At 44.1% G+C, this 20,214-nt stretch overlaps 1 protein-coding gene across 7 annotated transcripts in view; it reads left to right on the forward strand.

Annotated features, from left to right (window-relative positions):
* Positions 1-20,214, forward strand: part of ANLN (anillin actin binding protein) — a 212,424-nt gene that overhangs the window by 73,031 nt on the left and 119,179 nt on the right. For all 7 annotated transcript variants that reach the window (XM_029589491.1, XM_029589492.1, XM_029589494.1 and 4 more), the window contains exons 7-10: positions 1,327-1,434; positions 16,851-16,977; positions 18,057-18,158; positions 19,783-20,033. In XM_029589491.1, the coding sequence (XP_029445351.1) occupies positions 1,327-1,434; positions 16,851-16,977; positions 18,057-18,158; positions 19,783-20,033 (588 nt within the window). The remainder of the gene's footprint in view (positions 1-1,326; positions 1,435-16,850; positions 16,978-18,056; positions 18,159-19,782; positions 20,034-20,214) is intronic.

Raw genomic sequence — 20,214 nt, forward strand, 5'->3', positions numbered from 1 at the left:
GCAAACAAGGAAAAACAATGTGAGGTTGGCCTGTCACCACCCAAAATGGCAGTTTTTCCCTTTTGCCTGAGGCAGCCTGCAGTTTGGGAGTCCCCCATATGGGGAGGACTGTCATCCACTTTCTCAGAGGACAAAAAATGTACCTGTAATGGTACATAAGAACAAAAGAAATTGCCATGCTGGGTCAGAGCAAGGGTCCATCAAGCCCAGCATCCCATTTCCAACAGAGGCCAAACTAGGCCACAAGAATCTGGCAATTACCCAAACACCAAGAAGATCCCATGCTACTGATGCAATTAATAGCAGTGGCTATTCCCTAAGTAAACTTGATTAATAGTTAATGGACTACTCCTACAAGAACTTATCCAAACCTTTTTTGAACCCAGCTACATTAACTGCACTAACCACATCCTCTGGCAACAAATTCCAGAGCTTTATTGTGCGTTGAGTGAATGTGAGAATTTTCTCCGATTAGTCTTAAATAACCAATTCACAGCTACACGTTCAAGACCTCTCATAATTTTAAACACCTCTATCATATCCCCCCTCAGTCGTCTCTTCTCCAAGCTGAACAGCCCTAACCTCTTCAGCCTTTCCTCATAGGGAAGCTGTTCCATCCCCTTTATCATTTTGGTAGCCCTTCTCTGTACTTTCTCCATCGCAACTATATCTTTTTTGAGATGCGGCGAGCAGAATTGTACACAGTATTCAAGGTGCGGTCTCACCATGGAGCGATACAGAGGCATTATGACATTTTCCATTTTATTAACCATTCCCTTCCTAATAATGCCTAACATTCTATTTGCTTTTTTGACTGCTGCAGTACACTGCACCGACGATTTCAAAGTATTATCCACTATGATGCCTAGATCTTTTTCCTGGGTGGTAGCTCCTAATATTGAACCTAACATTGGTTTGTCGATTGGCAGCAGGATGTCAATCCTCACAAAATCCTCCCGCCTCTCCTTGGAGTTGGGTTTTCAAAGTTTTAGCACCATGTACTGAAGGACCCTGCCTGGGAGGCAGGGAGGTGGCTAGGGCTGCACATGCTCAGTAGTGCATGTTCATATCTGCTTCAAGCTTGGAAATCAAACTTCTGAACAGGGCTCGATCTGTTGTAATCCACATGGGAAGATGGATATCATACTGTCCATCAGAGAACCACTGTTACAGGTAACTTCAGTTTCTATTGTCTGATTCTAGCTCAAAGACATTATCCCAAGCATTATATTCCTTTGCACTCTTATCTACGTAGGAAACAGTTTTATTTCATGGAATTTCTGCTGTTTTGAAATGCATTGCTAATAATATTTTGTTCTATGTAAGGAACGTGAAAGGGAACTTGCATCAATTCGTGGCCGATTTGAGAGAGGTAATCTCTGGGCTACTGACAAGGGGGAAGCGTCAAGCAGCAAGTTACCCAAAGCCCAAAAGGTAATCTTAAATGTTCTACTAAATTCATAAAAATGTCAAGTATAATGTTGACTCTTTTTGATTATATGCTGGCAGTCTTTTTTCTTTTTTTTTTTTTTTTTTTTTTTGAGTAGACAACTACATTTCAGAACTGCTTTGCTTTCTTGCATCTTCCAGAGGATGTAAGTCATATGGTCATGTGACTCCATATCTGAGCATAGAGGATTGTTCTAGAGCTTTCTAAAAGCTTTGCAGATGTGTGTTGGTTCCTCCATGCCACTGGACCTATCACCATTTTGGTTTTGTTCCATCAAGTGTTTGCCACTTGCAGATTTTATTTTTAGCCCCTCAGATTATTTTTCAATGTTTTTCTGTTACTTGTTAAACTTTTCTTTATCCATTAGTATCAGACATTGTTGTTCCTTGGTACCAGGTAGAGTAGGCTTCCTGGGCAGGTGTTGCACTGATAATTACTGCTTTAATCCCAGGCAGATTTACTTTTGAACTTGTGCTTTTGGCACCTGCTGTCCAGGCAGGCCTATCCTTGAACTTCTCATCTCATACAGGAATTGGAGTCTGCAGTCTCTGAACTCTACTTGTCTGAGAAATGTTGAAGGATGGACAGGGTATCTTCTTTTCCAGTTTTGTGTAAGGGATGGCAAAAATTCTCATTCCTCTGCACTTATGCAAGCCAATCCCCACCAGTGGGTTATGCACTCTTACCAGTAGATGGCAATAGAGTAAAACTGATTAGCAGATGTCACTGACATATAGCTCTGCCCTGGCATCAGCCTTCCAGTATTCTATCTCCAGCAGATAGTGGCCCTACATCTTCTAGTGGGGATTGCCAGCATTTAAAATAATACAAATTGAAGAGTAGATGCAGAATTCAAGCTTTTGAGGTGACACCTGACTGGTCCCTCCCTCTGAGCAGTTTTATGTCTTTATTCCTGGCTAGACTTAGACTTATAAAGGACAAGGGAAAGCTTGGTGGTGAAGGTTTGTGCCCTCCCCCACCTCCCGGTAGCTGGCGACCACATCATGCTCTCAGCAAGGGAAGGGCTGAGCTCAGGTAAAAAAAAAAAAAAGGAAGTGTTAGCCCCCCTCCCCTCTTTTTTTTTTTTTTTTTTCCTTACTGGGTTGCTATCTCCCTCTGCATTTCCTACCTTTTCCCTCACTTCTCTGGGGAGTTAGTGGAAAGGAGAGGCATAATGGGTCGGCAGGTTGAGCAGCTTTCACTAGGCCCTGCATCACAGGCTCATTTAGTCAATAGAGTGGTAGGTTGTGGTAGGCAGTTTTTTCTCGTGCTCAGGTGCCCTTTTCATATTAGCAGTACTGTCTTCACGAAAGCGCACACATGTTCAGGCACCTGTGTGTGTAAAGCCGCAGCCTAGATTTGAGCTCGTAGTTGTATGGGTAGTCCTGGAGGCCGTGTGGTAAGAATAATAGCAATGGGGACAAAGAAATCTTAAGCGCCTTGCTATTTGTACGACTTGCCATTTAAGGGCAATCTAGCCTTTGCCCACTCTTCACCTGTGTCAGTGTTATCTGGAAGCTCAAGGCAACTTGCCTGCTATGGATTTTGTAGACATTGGGGCATCCCCTGGGCCAATGGTAGATTCAGAGGAGAGAGAGAGGCACAGGAGGTGATATGGCTGACAGTTCCCCCCCCCCCCCCCCCCCTTGTTCCAGAGGGGAGCTGTCTTCCTGGGGGAGAGATCAGAGAGTGTCATGTTTGGGCCTATGGGCCCTGGTATGGATTCATCCTCCTGGGCTTGAGTTTTTTCCAGGGTTTACAGGCCTTTTTCTTTTTAATTTTTAATTTTGCCATTTCAGATATATTACAAACATATATCAAAAGGATAGAGATCCTACTTTACATTACACCAAAGGCATTAGAATACACATTTCAAAACATACCAGATCCCTAGTTACAAAGGAAATATGGAGGCAAGATGTACATACAAAGTATAATAAAGGAGCTCTCTATCCCACACAATTTGTTTAAATGTTTTTATTAGCTTTTAGAATAACAGTAACAACATTACTGAGGAGGGCAGGACACTCCAGTGCCAACAGGCAGAAAATTCCAATAGGCATTATTACATCCTCCACCTCCCTCCCTACTTCCACCCCCACCCCCCACAAGGAATATCAGCGTATAACATTAGAAACAGGAGCACAATATCATCTATATCCCAGAGGGATCCCGGTTTACACATTAATCATTGACAACAAGACTTCGAGCTTGCGGGGACAATGATTGGACATAAGGCTGCCACACCTTCAAAAATTGCTTTCGGTATTGCGGAGAAACTTTGGATTCCAGACCCTCCATAGTCGTCATGGTATGCCAATTGTTTCTCCAGGCCCAGTAGGATGGAGACTTTGGTAGTCGCCAATCCGAAAGAATCATTTTTTTCCCCACCAGACAGGCCTTATGAAGGAGCATACGAGAGCCAGGATCACGAATCCTAATCGGGGATATGCAACCAAATAGCATCCACTTGGGAGTAACTGGAAAAGTAATGTCTAGCAAGTCAGCTAGGTAGGATGCTATCTTACGCCAAAAGCGTTGTATTGGGACACACGTCCAAAACATATCCCACACAATGTAAGGAATAAACCAACTCATGAGAAGCCATTCCCCAACTTATACTAGTTTCGCACTTCAACTCTTCCCATCCAAAAAATTCCTTAATTGTTCAGATTCCAGAAAAATATATTTTTCTCCTTGGAATTTTAATAAGCATTTGCATGGGTACCTTAGTACCATACTAGCCCCACGGTTTGTCACTTCAGGTCTTATTAACAGAAACTTTTTCCTACGCTCTTGTGTAGAGTGGACTATGGATAAATCCATACATTTTGCCCATAGTATTGGGCCATTCTATTTCTAAAGAAAAATTTAAGAACAAGATTCCTGTCCTGTTCAAACGTAAATGAGACTAATAGTGTTCCCCTTGTTTGAATTTCTGTCTGCGACGACATCTCAATTATTTCAGAAATGTTCATTGATTGTTGTTCCTGTGCTTCTACTCCAGTTAATGGAATAGATTTCCTGGATACAAAGAAAGCTTTAGTAACCACAGGTATTATTTCTTTAGGAATTTTAATACATTCCATCATATATTTTTTGAATATTTCTACAGGAGGCATTTTCTTAATCAGAGGAAAATTAACCACCCTTAGATTTAAATAGTTTTCTCACAGGACAAGCAGGATGGTAGTCCTCACATATGGGTGACATCACAGGATGGAGCCCAGTCACGGAACACTTTTTGTCAAAGTTTCTAGAACTTTGGCACCTATTGGGCATGCCCAGCATGGCACTAAACCTGCAGCCAGCAGGGCTCCCTCCCTCTTCAGTCTTCTTTTTTTCCGCGCAGCAGTAGCCACACGCGTTAAGGAGCTCCACAGAGATTCTTGACAGGAATTTTCCTCACGGAATTACTAAAAACTTTCATACCCCACAGGATCCCTCCTTCGAATTTTTGACTCTGTGGTACTCCAGTAAGTTTTTTACCCGGTTTCGATCGATTCCCGTCGAGTTTGGCCCACGTGGCCTACTGGCCGTCGACCGTACCGCGGCTAAATTTTTCAAAGGCCATGGCGTTGGGATTCCGTCGGAGCCTGGACCATACTCACACCATGTCCATTACAGACCCGCATAAAGTCTGTGTAATGTGTGTCTGGTGCGAGCATGATGTCCTGACTTGCACCAAATGTGCCTTAATGACACCAAAAGGTCGCAAGTTCTCAAACTCTGCCGTCTATTACATCGACGTCTGAACCTGCACCATCCACTTCGCGCCAGTATCTGCCACAGGCCGGTGACCGTCCAGTGTCAACGACTTCTTGGCCTTAGACTACCTCTACTCCCCCTCAGGACCGAGGGGATCATAGAGAGAAACATCGGCATTGACACCGCAAGTCTCGGACCATCAAGGACGGAAAATCTTCGACCTAGCCATCGTCCAAGCGCCATTGAAAAGGCACCGACCCTTTCTGCAACCGGGTCACTGAGGCAACCCTCACCCGGACGGGTATCTGGAGCCGCGACTCCACCTTGAACGGCGGTCCCTCTGGCTATGCCTCTGCTTCCTTCTTCCCTTCCGGAGCCGGGGCTGCTTGCTCCAGGTCTTTGTGAAGAACTGGACCAGAAGGTTCAGGAGGCCATCGATAAGGCGATGCACAGACTCCAAGTTCCTCTGACACCGAAACCAGTGCAGTTTGTGGAACCAACCGCCGATCCGATTCCGGCAGCACTGGCACCACTGCTCTCGAAGATGGAAGCGCTTATAGCCGCTTTTCCACCGATGGATCCTGGGTCACTGATGGCTCCGGTGCCCTCCCCGCTTACTCTATCATCGGGAGGGGAAACACCGTTCCGCATTCCTCCATCGGGAGTTCTTCCGATCCCTCAACCATCTATGCTGATGCGCCCATCAGCGTCATCGATCTATTAATCGATGCCCTCGATGCCTTCATCGGTTCCTCCAGCACTTCCCCTCAATGCCTTCGGAACCTAGACCGGGACCTTCAGGAATTCCATCGTCCCGTCCTTCTCAGGCTCCTAGAGGGGCAGATCCTGATCCCTATGACACCTGGACCGATGATTCTTCTCAAAACACCGATGACTTGCCAACGCCACCTTCTCCTACTGAAAGCAGGAAGCATTCTCCTCCAGAGGACCTATCCTTCATAAAGTTTGTGAAGGAAATGTCTGAATTGGTTCCCTTCCAATTGCAGATTGAACAAGATGACAGGCATCAAATGATGGAGTTGTTACAATTCCTGGATGCTCCCAAGGAAATAACCTCCATCCCTATTCACCAAGTTCTTTTGGATCTACTCAAAAAGAACTGGGAATACCTTGGTTCTGTTGCTCCAGTCAACAGAAAAGCTGATACCAGTTATTTGGTCCATTTAGCCCCAGGTTTCCAGAAACCTCAGCTGGATCACCAATCTGGTTGTAGAATCTGCCCAAAAAAGGGCAAAAAGATCAAAACCCCACTCTTCCTTTCCCCCAGGTAAGGAACAGAAATTCCTGGATGCCATTGGCCAGCATGTCTTCAGGGATCAATGCTTATCTCTCGGATCGCCTCCTACCAGCTGTATATGACCCAGTACAACAGGGTCTTATTCAAGCAGATACAAGACTTTGCAGAGTCCCTGCCTCAGCAATTCCAGGAACAACTTCTAACCCTAGTACACAAGGGTTTTGAGGCAGGGAAGCATGAAATAAGATTGCTTTATGATATCTTTGATACCGCTTCCAGGGTATCTGCAACTGCTATTTCGGCAAGAAGATGGGACTGGCTTAAGTCTTTGGACTTGTGCCCTGAAGTACAGGACAGATTATCTGATCTGTCCTACATAGGAGAAAATCTGTTTGGGGGACAGATTCAGCGGACTGTGGCAGAACACAAGGACCATCATGAGACCCTTCGCCAGCTCTCTCTGATGCCCTCTGAGTATTCCTCCAAACAGCCTTTCAGGAAGGATACTAAAAAGTCATTCTTCCATCCGAAAAAGTCCTATCCACCACAGTCTAGGACTTGTTCCACGAGACCTTTCCAAAAAGCCCAGTCTTGTCAACCTCATAAACAAAAGCCGCAAGCAGATCCTCAGCCAGACCCTGCTTCTGGTTTTTGACTCCTGCATAGAGAGCAGCAGCCAGTTTCCACTGCCTCAGATACCAGTGGGAGGTCGATTATGCCATTTCAACAACAGGTGGCACACAATCACCTCGGACCAGTGGGTCCTCACCATAATCTCTCAAGGTTATCGCCTGAACTTTCTCTCCAATCCACCGGACTCCCCACCTCTACAGGCGTGGACAACATCTGACCACTCACTACTCCTGGAGCAGGAGGTCTCCCTCCTCCTCCTCCTCCAGTCCAGAGCAATAGAACCAGTACCTTACTCTCAACAAGGCCTAGGATTCTATTCCCGGTACTTTCTAATCCCCAAAAAATCGGGAGGCGTTCGTCCAATTCTGGACCTACATGCCCTCAACAAGTACCTCCAACGAGAAAAGCTCAAGATGGTAACCTTGAGTTCCCTCCTTCCTTTTCTGCAAAGAGGAGACTGGTTCTGCTCTCTCTATCTCCAAGGTGCGCACACGCACATTGCGATAAATCCATCTCATCACAGGTTCCTGAGATCTCTAGTAGGCCCCAAGCACTATCAATACCGAGTGCTTCCATTCGGCCTGGCATCTGCACCACAAGTCTTCACAAAGTGCCTCGTAGTAGTAGTATCAGCAGCCTTCCTCAGGACTCAAGGTGTTCACGTCTACCCCTATCTGGACGATTGGTTGATCAGGGCTCCCACTCAGCAAGCTGCTCTGTCGTCCCTACGTCTTACTTTACTCACTCTGACTTCGCTAGGATTTCTTGTCAACTGCTCGAAATCCTGTTTAGTCCCATCTCAAACTTTATCATTCATATGGGCAGACTTGGACACCTTGCAGGCAAAGGCATTTCTGCCTCGACAGCGAGCTCTCGCTCTCATCTCGCTCGCACATTAGCTACAGTCTCAGCGCCGCACACTTGCACGCCACTTCCTCATCCTACTGGGACGCATGGCGTCCTCGGTGCAGGTTACCCCAATGGCCCGCTTGGCCATGAGTCATGCAGTGGACTCTAAGGCCACAATGGATTGTGATATTTCACCTGATGTGAGTCTGTGTCCACATCACCGACTCACTCAGTCAGTCTCTAGCCTAGTGGAAAAATTAGATCAGTCTCTTCCTAGGCCTGCCTTTCCAGGCTCCAGACCCTCAAATAATTCTCACCACCGATGCTTCCAACCTCAGCTGGGGGGATCCCATGTGGCTGATTTGCAAACACAGGGAACTTGGTCTCCAGAGGAAGCCAAACACCGAATCAATTTCCTGGAGCTTCGAGCAATCAGATATGCTCTCAGGGTATTTCAGGATTGCCTTTCCAATCAGGTCATCCTGATTCAGACAGACAACCAGGTGGCCATGTGGTACATCAACAAATAGGGGGAGGTACTCTCCCACTCGAAGTACCTCAGGGCCACCTATTTGCCGGGAGTGGACAATGTGTTGGCGGACAACCTAAGTCGCGCTTTCCATCCGCACAAGTGGTCTCTCAATCCCACAGTAGCAGATGCAATATTCCAACGTTGGGGTCATCCTCGCATAGACCTCTTTGCGTCACCTCAAAACCGCAAAATAGAGAACATTTGCTCTCACTCGCAGCCAACACTCTCAGCCAAGAGATGCGTTCTCCCTCTCATGGGCAACCGGTCTCCTATATGCATTTCCTCCACTTCCACTTCTCTTGAAGACTCTTGTGAAGTTACGCCAGGACAAAGGATGCATGATCCTGATAGCACCTCACTGGCCTCGCCAAGTGTAGTATCCAATACTTCAGGATCTCTCCATTCGCAGGCATGTTCCCTTAGGAAAGGATCCGCTTCTGATCACTCAGAATGACGGGTGCCTACGTCACCCCAATCTTCAAGCTTTGTCCCTGTCGGCCTGGATGTTGAAAGGTAATTCTCCAGCCACTTAACCTTTCAGAGTCAGTTTCCCGTGTCCTGATTACTTCACGGAAGCCTTCCACGAGAAAATCTTTTACAAATGGAATCATGGTGTTCTTCTCAATCCTTTGATCCCTTTACTTGTTCCACCACAAAGTTTCTAGACTATCTCTGGCACTTGTCAGAATCAGGTCTAAAAACTTCCTCCATCAGAATGCATGTCAGTGCGATGGCCGCCTTCTATAAAGGTGTCTGATGTTCCTATTTCAGTACAACCCCTTGTAACACATTCTCTGACAGGCTTGCTTCACCTCAAGCCTCCACTACGCCCTCCGGCCCCTTCTTGGGACCTCAATCTGATTTTAGGAAGGCTCATGAAACCACCATTCGAGCCTCTCCAATCCTGTGATCTTCGCCATCTCACATGGAAAATGATTTTTCTTCTGGCAATCGTATCTGCTCGCAGAGTTAGTGAGTTACAGGCCCTAGTTACCTATCCGCCTTACACTAAACTTCTGCAGGACCGGGCAGTACTCCGCACTCACCCTAAGTTCTTACCTAAGGTAGTATCGGAGTTTCACATTAATCAATCCATTATACTACCTACCTTCTTTTCCAGGCCCCACTCCAATCCAGGAGAACAGGCTCTGCACACCCTTGACTGCAAACGGGCTCTAGCCTTCTATCTAGACCGCACAGCTGCCCACAGGGAAAGCACTCAATTGTTTCTCTTTCCATTCCATCAAATTGGGGCAGCCTGTGGGTAAGCAGACTCTCTCTCCTCCTGGTTAGCGGACTGCATATCCTTTTGCTATCAGCAAGCAGACATTCCACTTCAAGACCGTGTTAAAGCACACTCTGTGAGGGCCATGCTGACTTCAGCAGCACACCTACGCTCTGTACCGCTTCCTGACATTTGCAGGGCTGCCACCTGGAATTCTCTCCATACCTTTACAGCCCATTATTGCTTAGACAAGGCCGGAAGACAAGATTCCATCTTCGGCCAGTCTGTCTTGCGCAACCTTTTTACAACTTGATGTACCAACACCCTTCCGCCTGCCTGTTAGGGTTCAGGATGCCCGCTACCAAATTCCACCCCAGTCCTTGTGCCTATTGCACATCTTGGGTACATTTGGTGCATTTCTCTGACATCCTCAGCTCGGTACTCACCCATATGCGAGGACTACCATCCTGCTTGTCCTGTGAGAAAACAAATGTTGCTTACCTGTAACAGGTGTTCTCACAGGACAGCAGGATGTTAGCCCTCATGAAACTCACCCGCCGCCCCACGGTGTTGGGTTCGTTACGCTTTCTTATTTTATTTTTCGGCACTTCCTGTAGCTTTAAACAAGACTGAAGAGGGACCACTGCTGGCTGCAGGTTTGGTGCCATGCTGAAACTTTGACAAAAGTGTTCCGTGATTGGGCTCCATCCTGTGATGTCACCCATATGTGAGGATTAACATCCTGCTGTCCTGGGGGGGAACACCTGTTACAGGTACACAACATTTGCTTTCAATGTTCTCAATTTTTCTCTGCAAAGCTTTCTGATTTAATTAAATTGATTTGAACTTTCTCCATGCTTTATACTTTCTCTTCCAATTTTTTAACTTTCTCCTGTTGTAAATTCAGTCTTTTTGGTGTGTATTCCCCTTTAGTTGGCCTCTAGAAATGCATGAGTCAGTGTCGATATAGCAGACTCTATAGAGACTAAGGCATTCCATAGCGAATCTAAAGTCACTATTGAAGGTTTTTGTAAGGAAAATACAGTTGCAGGTGTTAACTTTACCAGTTCTGGAAGTGCATTGCTTTCCATGGTGTCCCGTGCCGGTTCCGCCTTTGGGGGGCCTAGACCTCTCCACCTCCTCTGTCATGCTCTGGGGTCAGCGTCTCTCTCCTCATTCCCAGGGATTGCAATATTTCACCTGATTCTACCCCAGCCTGACCTTGCAGTGGTGACAACGTCTCAGGGGCCCCCGGGCTCAGTGAGATCATCTCTGCCATGGAAAGAGAACCAAGCTCCTGGCTCTCACCCACTGCGTTCCTCACTTCTGGCGTTCTTGGCGTTACCTCAAAGAAACTCAATTTTTTTTTTTTTTTTTTTTGCTGTATTCCTTCCTCTTTAGCAGGTAAATTATTCTTAGGCTTTGCTTTGCGCTTTGTGTGAGGCATACAACTTCACCAGGAAATTCAGAAAAGGAAATTCAATATAGCGAAGAGAGCTCCTTCATTGCGTCTCATGGGGTGGCCATCTTGCCTACAGGCCTTCTTCAAAGGGCGTTCAGCGGAGTTGAAGCAGCCCAGTAAGACGGGGTCATGTTGGGTATTCCGCCTGCCATCCATTTTGGGCATGTGCTGAAGAGAGATTGCTCATGGAGATACTGAGGAAGATGGGGATCGTGAAGTGTTGGATGATTCTGGTGGGGACTCAGATTTCATACCTCTGGAAGAGGGAGATATTCCGCCTGACTTGGAACCACGTAAGACTCTTGTTTTTTCACAAAGACGAGTTGACTCAGACCCTGAAAATGTTAGGACTAGATGGTGACACAATGGTATTGCAAAAGAAGGATCCCATAATGGTCACCTTGAGCAAGGTGTCGTGTTTCTTTCCTTTCCTGAAGCCAATTCATGTTGATTGATCTTGAGTAGAATCTCCAGAAGCAAGTTTTAAAAGGGGCGGGGTGCTCTTGGTGAGTTTATATCCTTTGGATCTGAAGGCAAGGGAGAATTTGTGATTCTTGAAGGTTGATGCCTTGGTGTATGCTGTTAAGCAAACCACCATCCCAGTGACTGGGGGAGCAGCTTTAAAGGATGCTTAAGATAGGAGGATTGAAACCATCCTCAAACAGGTGTTTGAATCTATGGCAATTAATTTGCAAATTGCTTTTTACTGCTGCCTGGTGGCTCAGGCAAGTTTGTGTGTCAAGAGACTCAAGGAGTAGGGTCTGATAGTGGGCTGGTGATGGAACCAGAAGCAGCATTTTAGCTGATACACGTTGTGACTTGGTGTGTACGGCTGCTAGAGGTGTGGCTTCTTTGAAAGTGGCTAGGTGCCGGTTTTGACTGCAAAACTGGTCAGAGGACACTATTTTCAAGTCCAATTTGACAAGGTTAAGCTTTAAGGGTTCTCTTAATTGGCAGTGAGTTAGAGAAGATGGTGAATAGATGGGGCAAATTCAAAATTCTGTGATTGGCAGGAAACAGGAAAGTGGCATTGTGTTCTTTTGGGGTGAAAGCCTGCTCCAGGGATTAACATCTGTATTTTGTTCTTAGAGAGGAGCAGTTACTCAGTCTCATCTCTTTGGAAGATCTCAGTCCTTTCGATCTAAGAAGCCTCTTAAGGACATGGGCTGTGGGATGGAGCTCCTCCATCTTTGCAGAGAAGGTATGAGGGCTCACCTACTGGTTCAGGAGATAGGTGGTCATCTCTTGCACTGTTACCAAAGGTGGGTCCAGATTATGACAGACCAGTGGGTCCTGGAGGTGCTATGGGATGGATATGCTCTAGAATTTCTCTGCATTCCTCTGGATGCATTTATGGTCTCTCCATGCAACTCCCTAGTAAAGAAAGCAGCAGTGGAGACTACATTAATAAGACTGATAGATCTGAAGGTCATAATTTTAGTTCTCAAATCACATGAAAATACAGGGTGCTATTCCATTTACTTTATCGTTCCAAGAAGGAAGAGGGTTCCTTTCAACCCATCCTGGATCTGAAAGGAGACAGTCGGCATATGCATGTGTCTCTCTTCAGGATGGAAACTCTATGCTCTATAATTATGATAGTACAGAAAGGGGAGTTTCTCACATTTCTCAATCTGACAGAAGCCATTCTACATATCCTATTCAAAAGGAACATAGTTTATTTCGTTTTGCTGTACTAAGGCACCATTATCAATTTCAAGCTCTACCCTTCGGTTTGGCTACCATGCCCAGAACCTTCTCCAAAGTCATGGTGGTAGTAGCGGCATCTCTGTGCAAGAAGAGCATTACGGTACATCTGTATCTGGACAACTGGTTGGTTTGAATTGAGAGTACAAAATAGTCAGTTGCAGTCTCACAAAGTAATCTGCTTGCTTCAAGAACCAACTCGTAACTTGGAGTACCTCAGCATGAGTTTCGATATGGAGTGAGGCAGAGCATTAATGCTAGAGAAAGGCATTCAGAAGTTGGTGTCTCAGGTTCAGTTCTTGAGAAGGACTATTAGCCCAATGGGGTGTGGTCTTACCTTCAGGTCCTGGGGTCTATGACAGCAAAGTTGGAGGTGGTACCCTGGGTGAGGGCACATATGCGGCCACTTAAGCATGTGTTGCTCTCCCAGTGGAAGTCGCAGGAGTACACAGTGAGACTCTAATTGCCGATGGAAGTGGGGGAGCACTTGCAGTGGAGGTTACAGGCAGACCACCTTAGGAAAGAAGTACCCTTAGATATACCAGTCTGTCAGATGCAAGCCTCCTGGGTTGGGGGGCTCACTGTCAAGAATTGATGGTGCAAGTCGATGAAATGCTGAGGAATGTCAGGGAGCATCAATTGTTTAGAAGCGTGTGCAATTCACTTAGCATGCTTATGGTTCCCTGAGTTTGGCAGGTCATGCAATGAGAATGCTGCATAATGCCATGTCGGTTGCCTATATAAATCAGGGCGGAACCAGAAGCTATCAGGTGTCTGTGGAGGTAGATGCGCTCTTTGTTGGGCAGAGTAATATCTTAAGGATATATCTGCATCTCCTGGGAAGGACAATGTGAAGACTGACTTTCTCACCTGTGAGGTCTTGGATCCAGGAGAGTGGGAGCTCGGACGAAGCCTGTTGAGTCAGTGGCTCACCTGACTGTATCTGGACTTGATGGGGGTTGACTGTATCTGGACTTGATGGCAAGCTCCAACAACACAAAGGTACCATGGTTCTACAGTCACAGAAGGGTACTGGGCATCAATGCTCTTGTCCAGGTGTGGCTTCAGGGTTTTATATGCTTTCTCATCCTGGCCAATGAGTGGCAGGGTAATTTGGAAGATTGTGACTCAGACCAATACCGTATTTCTAGTGCCTCTGGATTGACCTCTGAGACTGGTATGCTGATCTTCAGTGGCTCCTGGTGGGCAGTTCTTTCTGTCTGCTACTCAGGATGGATCTGTTGTATCGGGCAGATACTGCATGGTGATCTGGGTCGGTTTTGTTTTATGGTTTGGCCCTTAAGAGGGCTTGCTTGTTTGAAGTATAGTTATTCTTTGGTGATTTCCACATTGCTTTGTGTCAAGAAGTTTCTACTTCTCTGGCTTATATTAGAGTTTGGAGAATTTTTTGAGAGCTGGTATGGGACATGAGGTTCTCACCCTCTTAAAAGTAGAAATTCCACTAATATTGGCGTTTTTACAGGAAGGTTAGGTTAAAGGCTTAGCCTCAAACACTGAAGGTATAGGTAGCAGCTTTTGCTTACTATAGGGGGTGGATCAATGATAGAGCCTTATCTTCCCATCCAGATGTGTCAAGGTTCTTGAAGGGAATCAAACATCTAGGTCCTCCCTTGCATTTACCGGTGCCTCTTTGGGACCTTAATCTGGTTTTGCGGTTTTTGATGGGTCCCACATTTTGGCTGCTATATGATCTCTTCTTGTGGCTGCTCACCTTGAAAATGTTTGGGTTTTTTTCTGGCACCAATCTGTTTGGCATGGCAGATCTCAGAGCTATGGGCTCTTTCTTGCCATGAGCCGTATCTGTAAATAACTCCGGGGGCGGTACAGCTTAGGATTGTACCTTTCTATTTAAAAAAAAAAAAAAAAGTGGTTTCGGAGTTTCATTTGAATCAGTCTATTTCCCTGCCCACACTGCACAGAGTTAGAGATGAGTGGGATTATTGGTTGTTGCATGCCTTGGATGTTGAGCGGCATCTGATGTGGTACTTGAAGGTTTACTTGCTCCTTGAGGAAGACTGACTTTGTGCTCCATGGTGAGGTAAACAAGGGGAATTGGTGTTGCGGGCAGTGGTAGCCAGTGGGTTAAAGAGGTCATCACTGCTGCCTGTGTGGATTCAGATGTACTACTACCTAGACAGGTCAAGGCACATTCCACTAGAGCTCAGGCAGTCTCAAGGGCAGAGGTTCGGTGGTTGTTTCCTCTTAAGATTTGCTGGGCAGCGACCTGGTCCTCCTTACATACTTTCTCCAAGCATTATCGCTTGGACATTAAGGCTTGAGGGTGCAGCTTTCACACATATGATGTTGACGGTACCACAGGCAGCCTCTTACCCTTTTCAGGAATAGTTTTGGTATATCCCACTGGTGTAGATTGGACTGCCTGAGTCCAGAGGAAGTTGAAATTACTATTTACCTGATGATTTCCTTTCCTCTAAGGAAGGCAGGCCAATGCAACCCACCCTGGGCTGCCTACTTGGCTTTACTTAGTCCTTTATTTGAAGATGATGCAGAGTATTTTATGTGATTCATCTGAAGGGCTGGTAAGTGAAATATCCAGCCCCTAGGATCAGTTTACGTTAAATTTTTACTGAGCTCAGTGCTTCCCATTTGGTTGGAAGCAAATGAGTGGTTGACTGTTAAGTCATATTCACGTATAATCAGCTTGTCCACAGTTTGGCTTTTCTAAACTTACTGGCATGCTAATATCTGGGCAGGGCTATATGTCAGTGATGTCAGCGAATCCGTTTTATTCCATCTGCTGGTAGGAGTGCATAACCTGATGGTGTAAATTAGCCTGTCTTCCTTATTGGAAAGGAAATTATCAGGTAAGTAGTAATTTCACCGTGGATTTAGAGATCCAAGAGACTGGGGCTCCTTTTTACATGACTGCCTGAAATATTTGCGTGCACAGTTGCTGACTGTTCCTGTTCATCCTCTCCTACATGACCACCTAGAAGACAGAATGTGGAAAACACTCTTGGGTGCTTCCTGTTTACAAGGACCTTAAAGATTGTGCCCAAGTAGCTCTTTGATTCAATGAGATTCCTCTGACTTGACATGGTATTCAGATCACACATTCACCAGTCATTGCTATCTTGACTCTGCCTCCTGTTTTCAGAATTGAGCTCAAATCCTTCCTGGACTCCTACCCAGGTTCCCTTTTTTTTTTTTTTGTTTAGTTTTTGGTTATCGCTCTTAATCTTTTGTATTGCATTGGGGTGAAAAAATCTTTTTCATGTTAGTTTATTGGCAGTGGTATGTTGAATCTTCCCTTGAAAATTTTTCTTTTCATCCCACCAGACCAGTGCATGGGCTTCCCCCCCCCCTTTCCGGCAGATGAAGACAGAAAAACCTAAAAGCTGAACTGCGGTATTTAAGACCCAATGCAGCCAGTAGCTTTTCAGTATTTTGTCTCCAACAGACCCTGGATGTGCAAGACCCATGCAGCTAGAGAAGTCTGGAAGAAAATTGCTCTTGGGGTTTGGGATATCTACCCCTAATTGAGTAAGGCTGAGCAGGAGGATAAATTGCCCTTGACTGATTTTTAGTTGTCTGGCTCTGTGGAGGTTGACAAACTGTCTCTTCCCCCTCCTGGTAGGGCTGCTCTGCATACAGATAACTGATAGCTTAGATCTGTGAGATTAAAAGACATTAGAGACTAGATTTTTGTTTTTTGTTTTGAGGTTTTTGTAATATGCGCTAGTTCACAATGAATTCTGATTAAATTAGACATTGCTTGGGTTTGTTACACAAATTCATAGCATAGCCAACTTCGAAAAAGAGCTCTATGGAGATCTGAAAAACTAGATTGGTGAGTGTGATGTTCCTGCTGGGCAAAATGATAGAAACTATTCTTAAAAACAAAATCACTGACTGTATTGATAGACATGACTTAATGGGGAAGAGTCAACATGATTTTAGCTTCGCCTGTGTGGTTATACTTCTGTCATCAGAATACCTACTACAGGTAAGAAATTTCACCATTTTGGGTTTTTTTTTGTGTAGGAAACCGAAATCAAACTTGCATCAAGTGAACTTCTTTCAAACCCAGGTGCAAGTTCTCTTCCTGAGTCTGAAAGAGCTGCAAGCACAGAGATTCTGTCTGTAATATCTTCTACTTCAGACTCTGCAGGTGAAAACAAACCCAGTGTTCATTCTTGTTTTTGTTTTACTTACTGTACTTGGCTTGTTCTGTTGCACTGTGACAGTGGATACTAATAAATTGACTGATTTGGCCTAAAATTTCTCTGTAGAGGGGGTCTGTTAATAAAACTCAAATTTGTATAGGAAATTGTGTTGGAGCAGAATTTTTTCAATGCTTTTCTTGGTGGTGGGGAAGAATTTTCTGTGTTAGGTTCAAGAAAGTGAAAATGTCAGTTTTATCCATCATACATATTTTGCATACTAGTTGTCTAGGAAATTGCATTGTGAGTTTGTGAATTCTATATAATATATTATTTCTGGAGTTTAGTTTTAGCTCACACCTTTTTCATTGATAGCTCAAGGTTGGCTGCATTCAGGTACAGTAACTATATCCCTGTCCCCAAAGGACCTACATTTTAAATACTCTACCTAAGGCAATAAGAGGATAAAGTGACTTGCCCAAGGTAACAAGGAGCATCAGGGGGATTTAAACCCTGGCTCTGACTGCTGCTCTAACCACTAGTCTACTTTTCTAGTTACTGTGCAACACTTGGAGAAAATAGGCAAATTTATAATTCAGGTTGGGCACAGAAAATAATGGAAATAGATGTTGGCACAATCTAAAAAATGTATTGCTCAAGCATGGAGATGTGTGTGATTTTCTAGAGCATTGTCTCATGCTTTTTATACTATGTTAAGACTATATTGTTATCTTAAAGCAGGGGTCCCCAAACTCTCCCTGAAGGCTGCAAACCAGTCTGGTTTCTAAGGATATTCATAATTAATATGCATGAGATCTAGTTGCATATACTGCCTCCATTATATGCAAATATTTCATGCACATTCATTGTAGAAATCCTGAAAACCCAGCTGGGTTGTGGCTTAACGGACTAAGTTTAGGGACCCTTGTCTAAAAGGAACACACTTACATATTGCAATTGCACTCTGGCTTTCTGTAGGTTACAGCATGAAGTCACTTATTTGAGAGTTTCAAAGATATTTAATAAATGGTTTTGAATATACTATTTTTCCTGTATTCCCCCTCCCTCCCCTGGATGTCTTTTCTAGGTGCTACTAAACCTACAGTTACAGATAAGTGCAGTCCCTTGAAAATGGCAAAGCAATCTTCTGAGCAGCAACATCTCTTTGATCTCTCGACTAATAAGAATGGTTTGTATTATGTATAAACGTTCTGGTATAGTAATATAGATTTCATGTAGGTTTACTCGAATAGTTTAAAAATCCCAAGATCCATTGTCATCCCCTTTCTAACTGCCTAATGGGGTTCTCTGTAGTAAATCAAGAGAAAGTTAAAAAAAAAAAAAAAAAGTATTTTCTGCAGCAGACTAGAAAATTGTCTCAAAATAGTGATCTTGGGTCCCTGGATCACTAATTTCCACTGTTAGCAATGACACATAGCTAAGGACCTTTGTTTTTCAGTTTTTATTTTATTTTTCTTGAATTTATCTATAATATAATAAGCACATGGGAGACAATCTGTCAAAATGTCTTTGATTTTTCTCCCAATTTTGTCAGGTGTAATAAACACCAATAAATTCCAGGAAAAGTGAAGATCTTTGATTATAAGTGACAATGATATGATTGAGCTCTTGCCTTTCATTGAAAACTGGTTTAGTTTTATTTTGAAATGTTGAAGTGTTATGACTGCTGGCTAAGCATTGCATAATTTCAGAATGAAGGCTCCCTTCCTCTTTAAGTGGCCAAACAGATTTTACCTTTTCATGGAGAATATTCTTGTTGTATGCTATATATAAAAACAAAACCCTGTAGGAGGTTTTGTACAGTTCTTTAATACCTTCATTTTGATGAGATATTAAACCTGTACACAAATTATAATCCCTTTAAAACTTTTACAGAGATTTGTATTCTATATACACACAAATGATTAGCATAGGTCTGGATAAGTGAAAATAGAAATTTAAAATGAAATAGAATTTCAGGGCTAGAAAAATATTAGAACTCTTAGATAACAGCAGATATTGCAAACTTCAGTCCTTGAATGCCATGAGTGAGTCTGGTTTTCAGTACAATCAAGTTATACAAATTAACTTGGATCTTGAATCAAATATATGAAAATCTGATATTCATTGTGGAATCATGAAAACCAACCTTATTTTGTAGCACTTGAGGATCTGTTTGCTATGTCTGTACCAGTGAGAAAGCAAACTGAACCTTCTCATACATATTCCTTTTTTTTCCCCTCCATATCACCTCACACCACAGATAGGTCAGGAGGTTGTCAGTGTGGAAATAACAAGAGACAGGTCTTTGGCTCAATAGATCACTCAGCTCTGGTGCCCCCTCACAAGGGGGGTTGAGAAGCAGCTGCAGATTTATTCTGACCTCTGCACGGTCAGTCTTCTGACTCAGTTCCTGGATGGGGGAAATATGTCCCATGACAACTTTAGGACTTTTCTTTGCCCAAGGGGAAGTAGTATGCTGATTGAAGATGCTATTTTTCATTGGCCCAAAGTGAGATGGTAAAATGCCAGGACAAAGTACAGGACACACACCACTCAAGGCTCTGGTTATCAATAAGGAAATCTGAAACTGGGTACTTAGGAAATTGCCAGCCCTATTTAATTGCTGTTCATTGAGTAGATCTCACTAATCTCTTGAATTTGCACCATTGTTTTAATCTGGAAAACAGTTTAAAATATTGTAAGTCCATTTATGCAGCATCTTTTGTGAACTTTGATATAACTTATCTATAGGGTGCTCATGTTTACTATGAAAATGTTTTGTTTTTGTTTTAACATCTATCAATTTCCAGATAAGGCAGCATGTGAAATTGAGATGAGCGTGGATGATGATGATGAAGAGGTAAACAGTTCAGCAGTTATTAATGACCTCTTTAGTGAGGTTCTGGATAAGGAGGACGAAGATGATAGGAAATTGGAAGTGAAAGTACTAAAAGAACCAGACAGTAAAGAGGTGCAAGATGACAACGAAGAGGCACTAAACATTTCTTCCATGTCTTTGCTAGCTCCATTAGCAGAGACTGCTGGTGTAAAGAGTCCAGAGGTGAGTACAGCTAATTGGAGTGCCATCATGCATGCTTTCCTGTACTGATTTCCATATGTAGTTTTGAATTATGGTAATTTAAACATAATGAAACTGCACTATCAAACCCAAGGAATACACTGATTAGGTTTTCATGCTGTAAATGATGGCTATTGCAGCAGCTTATTCTTTGATTATGCAG

This window comes from Rhinatrema bivittatum, chromosome 2 (assembly GCF_901001135.1).
Source record: "Rhinatrema bivittatum chromosome 2, aRhiBiv1.1, whole genome shotgun sequence".
Lineage (NCBI taxonomy): Eukaryota > Metazoa > Chordata > Amphibia > Gymnophiona > Rhinatrematidae > Rhinatrema > Rhinatrema bivittatum.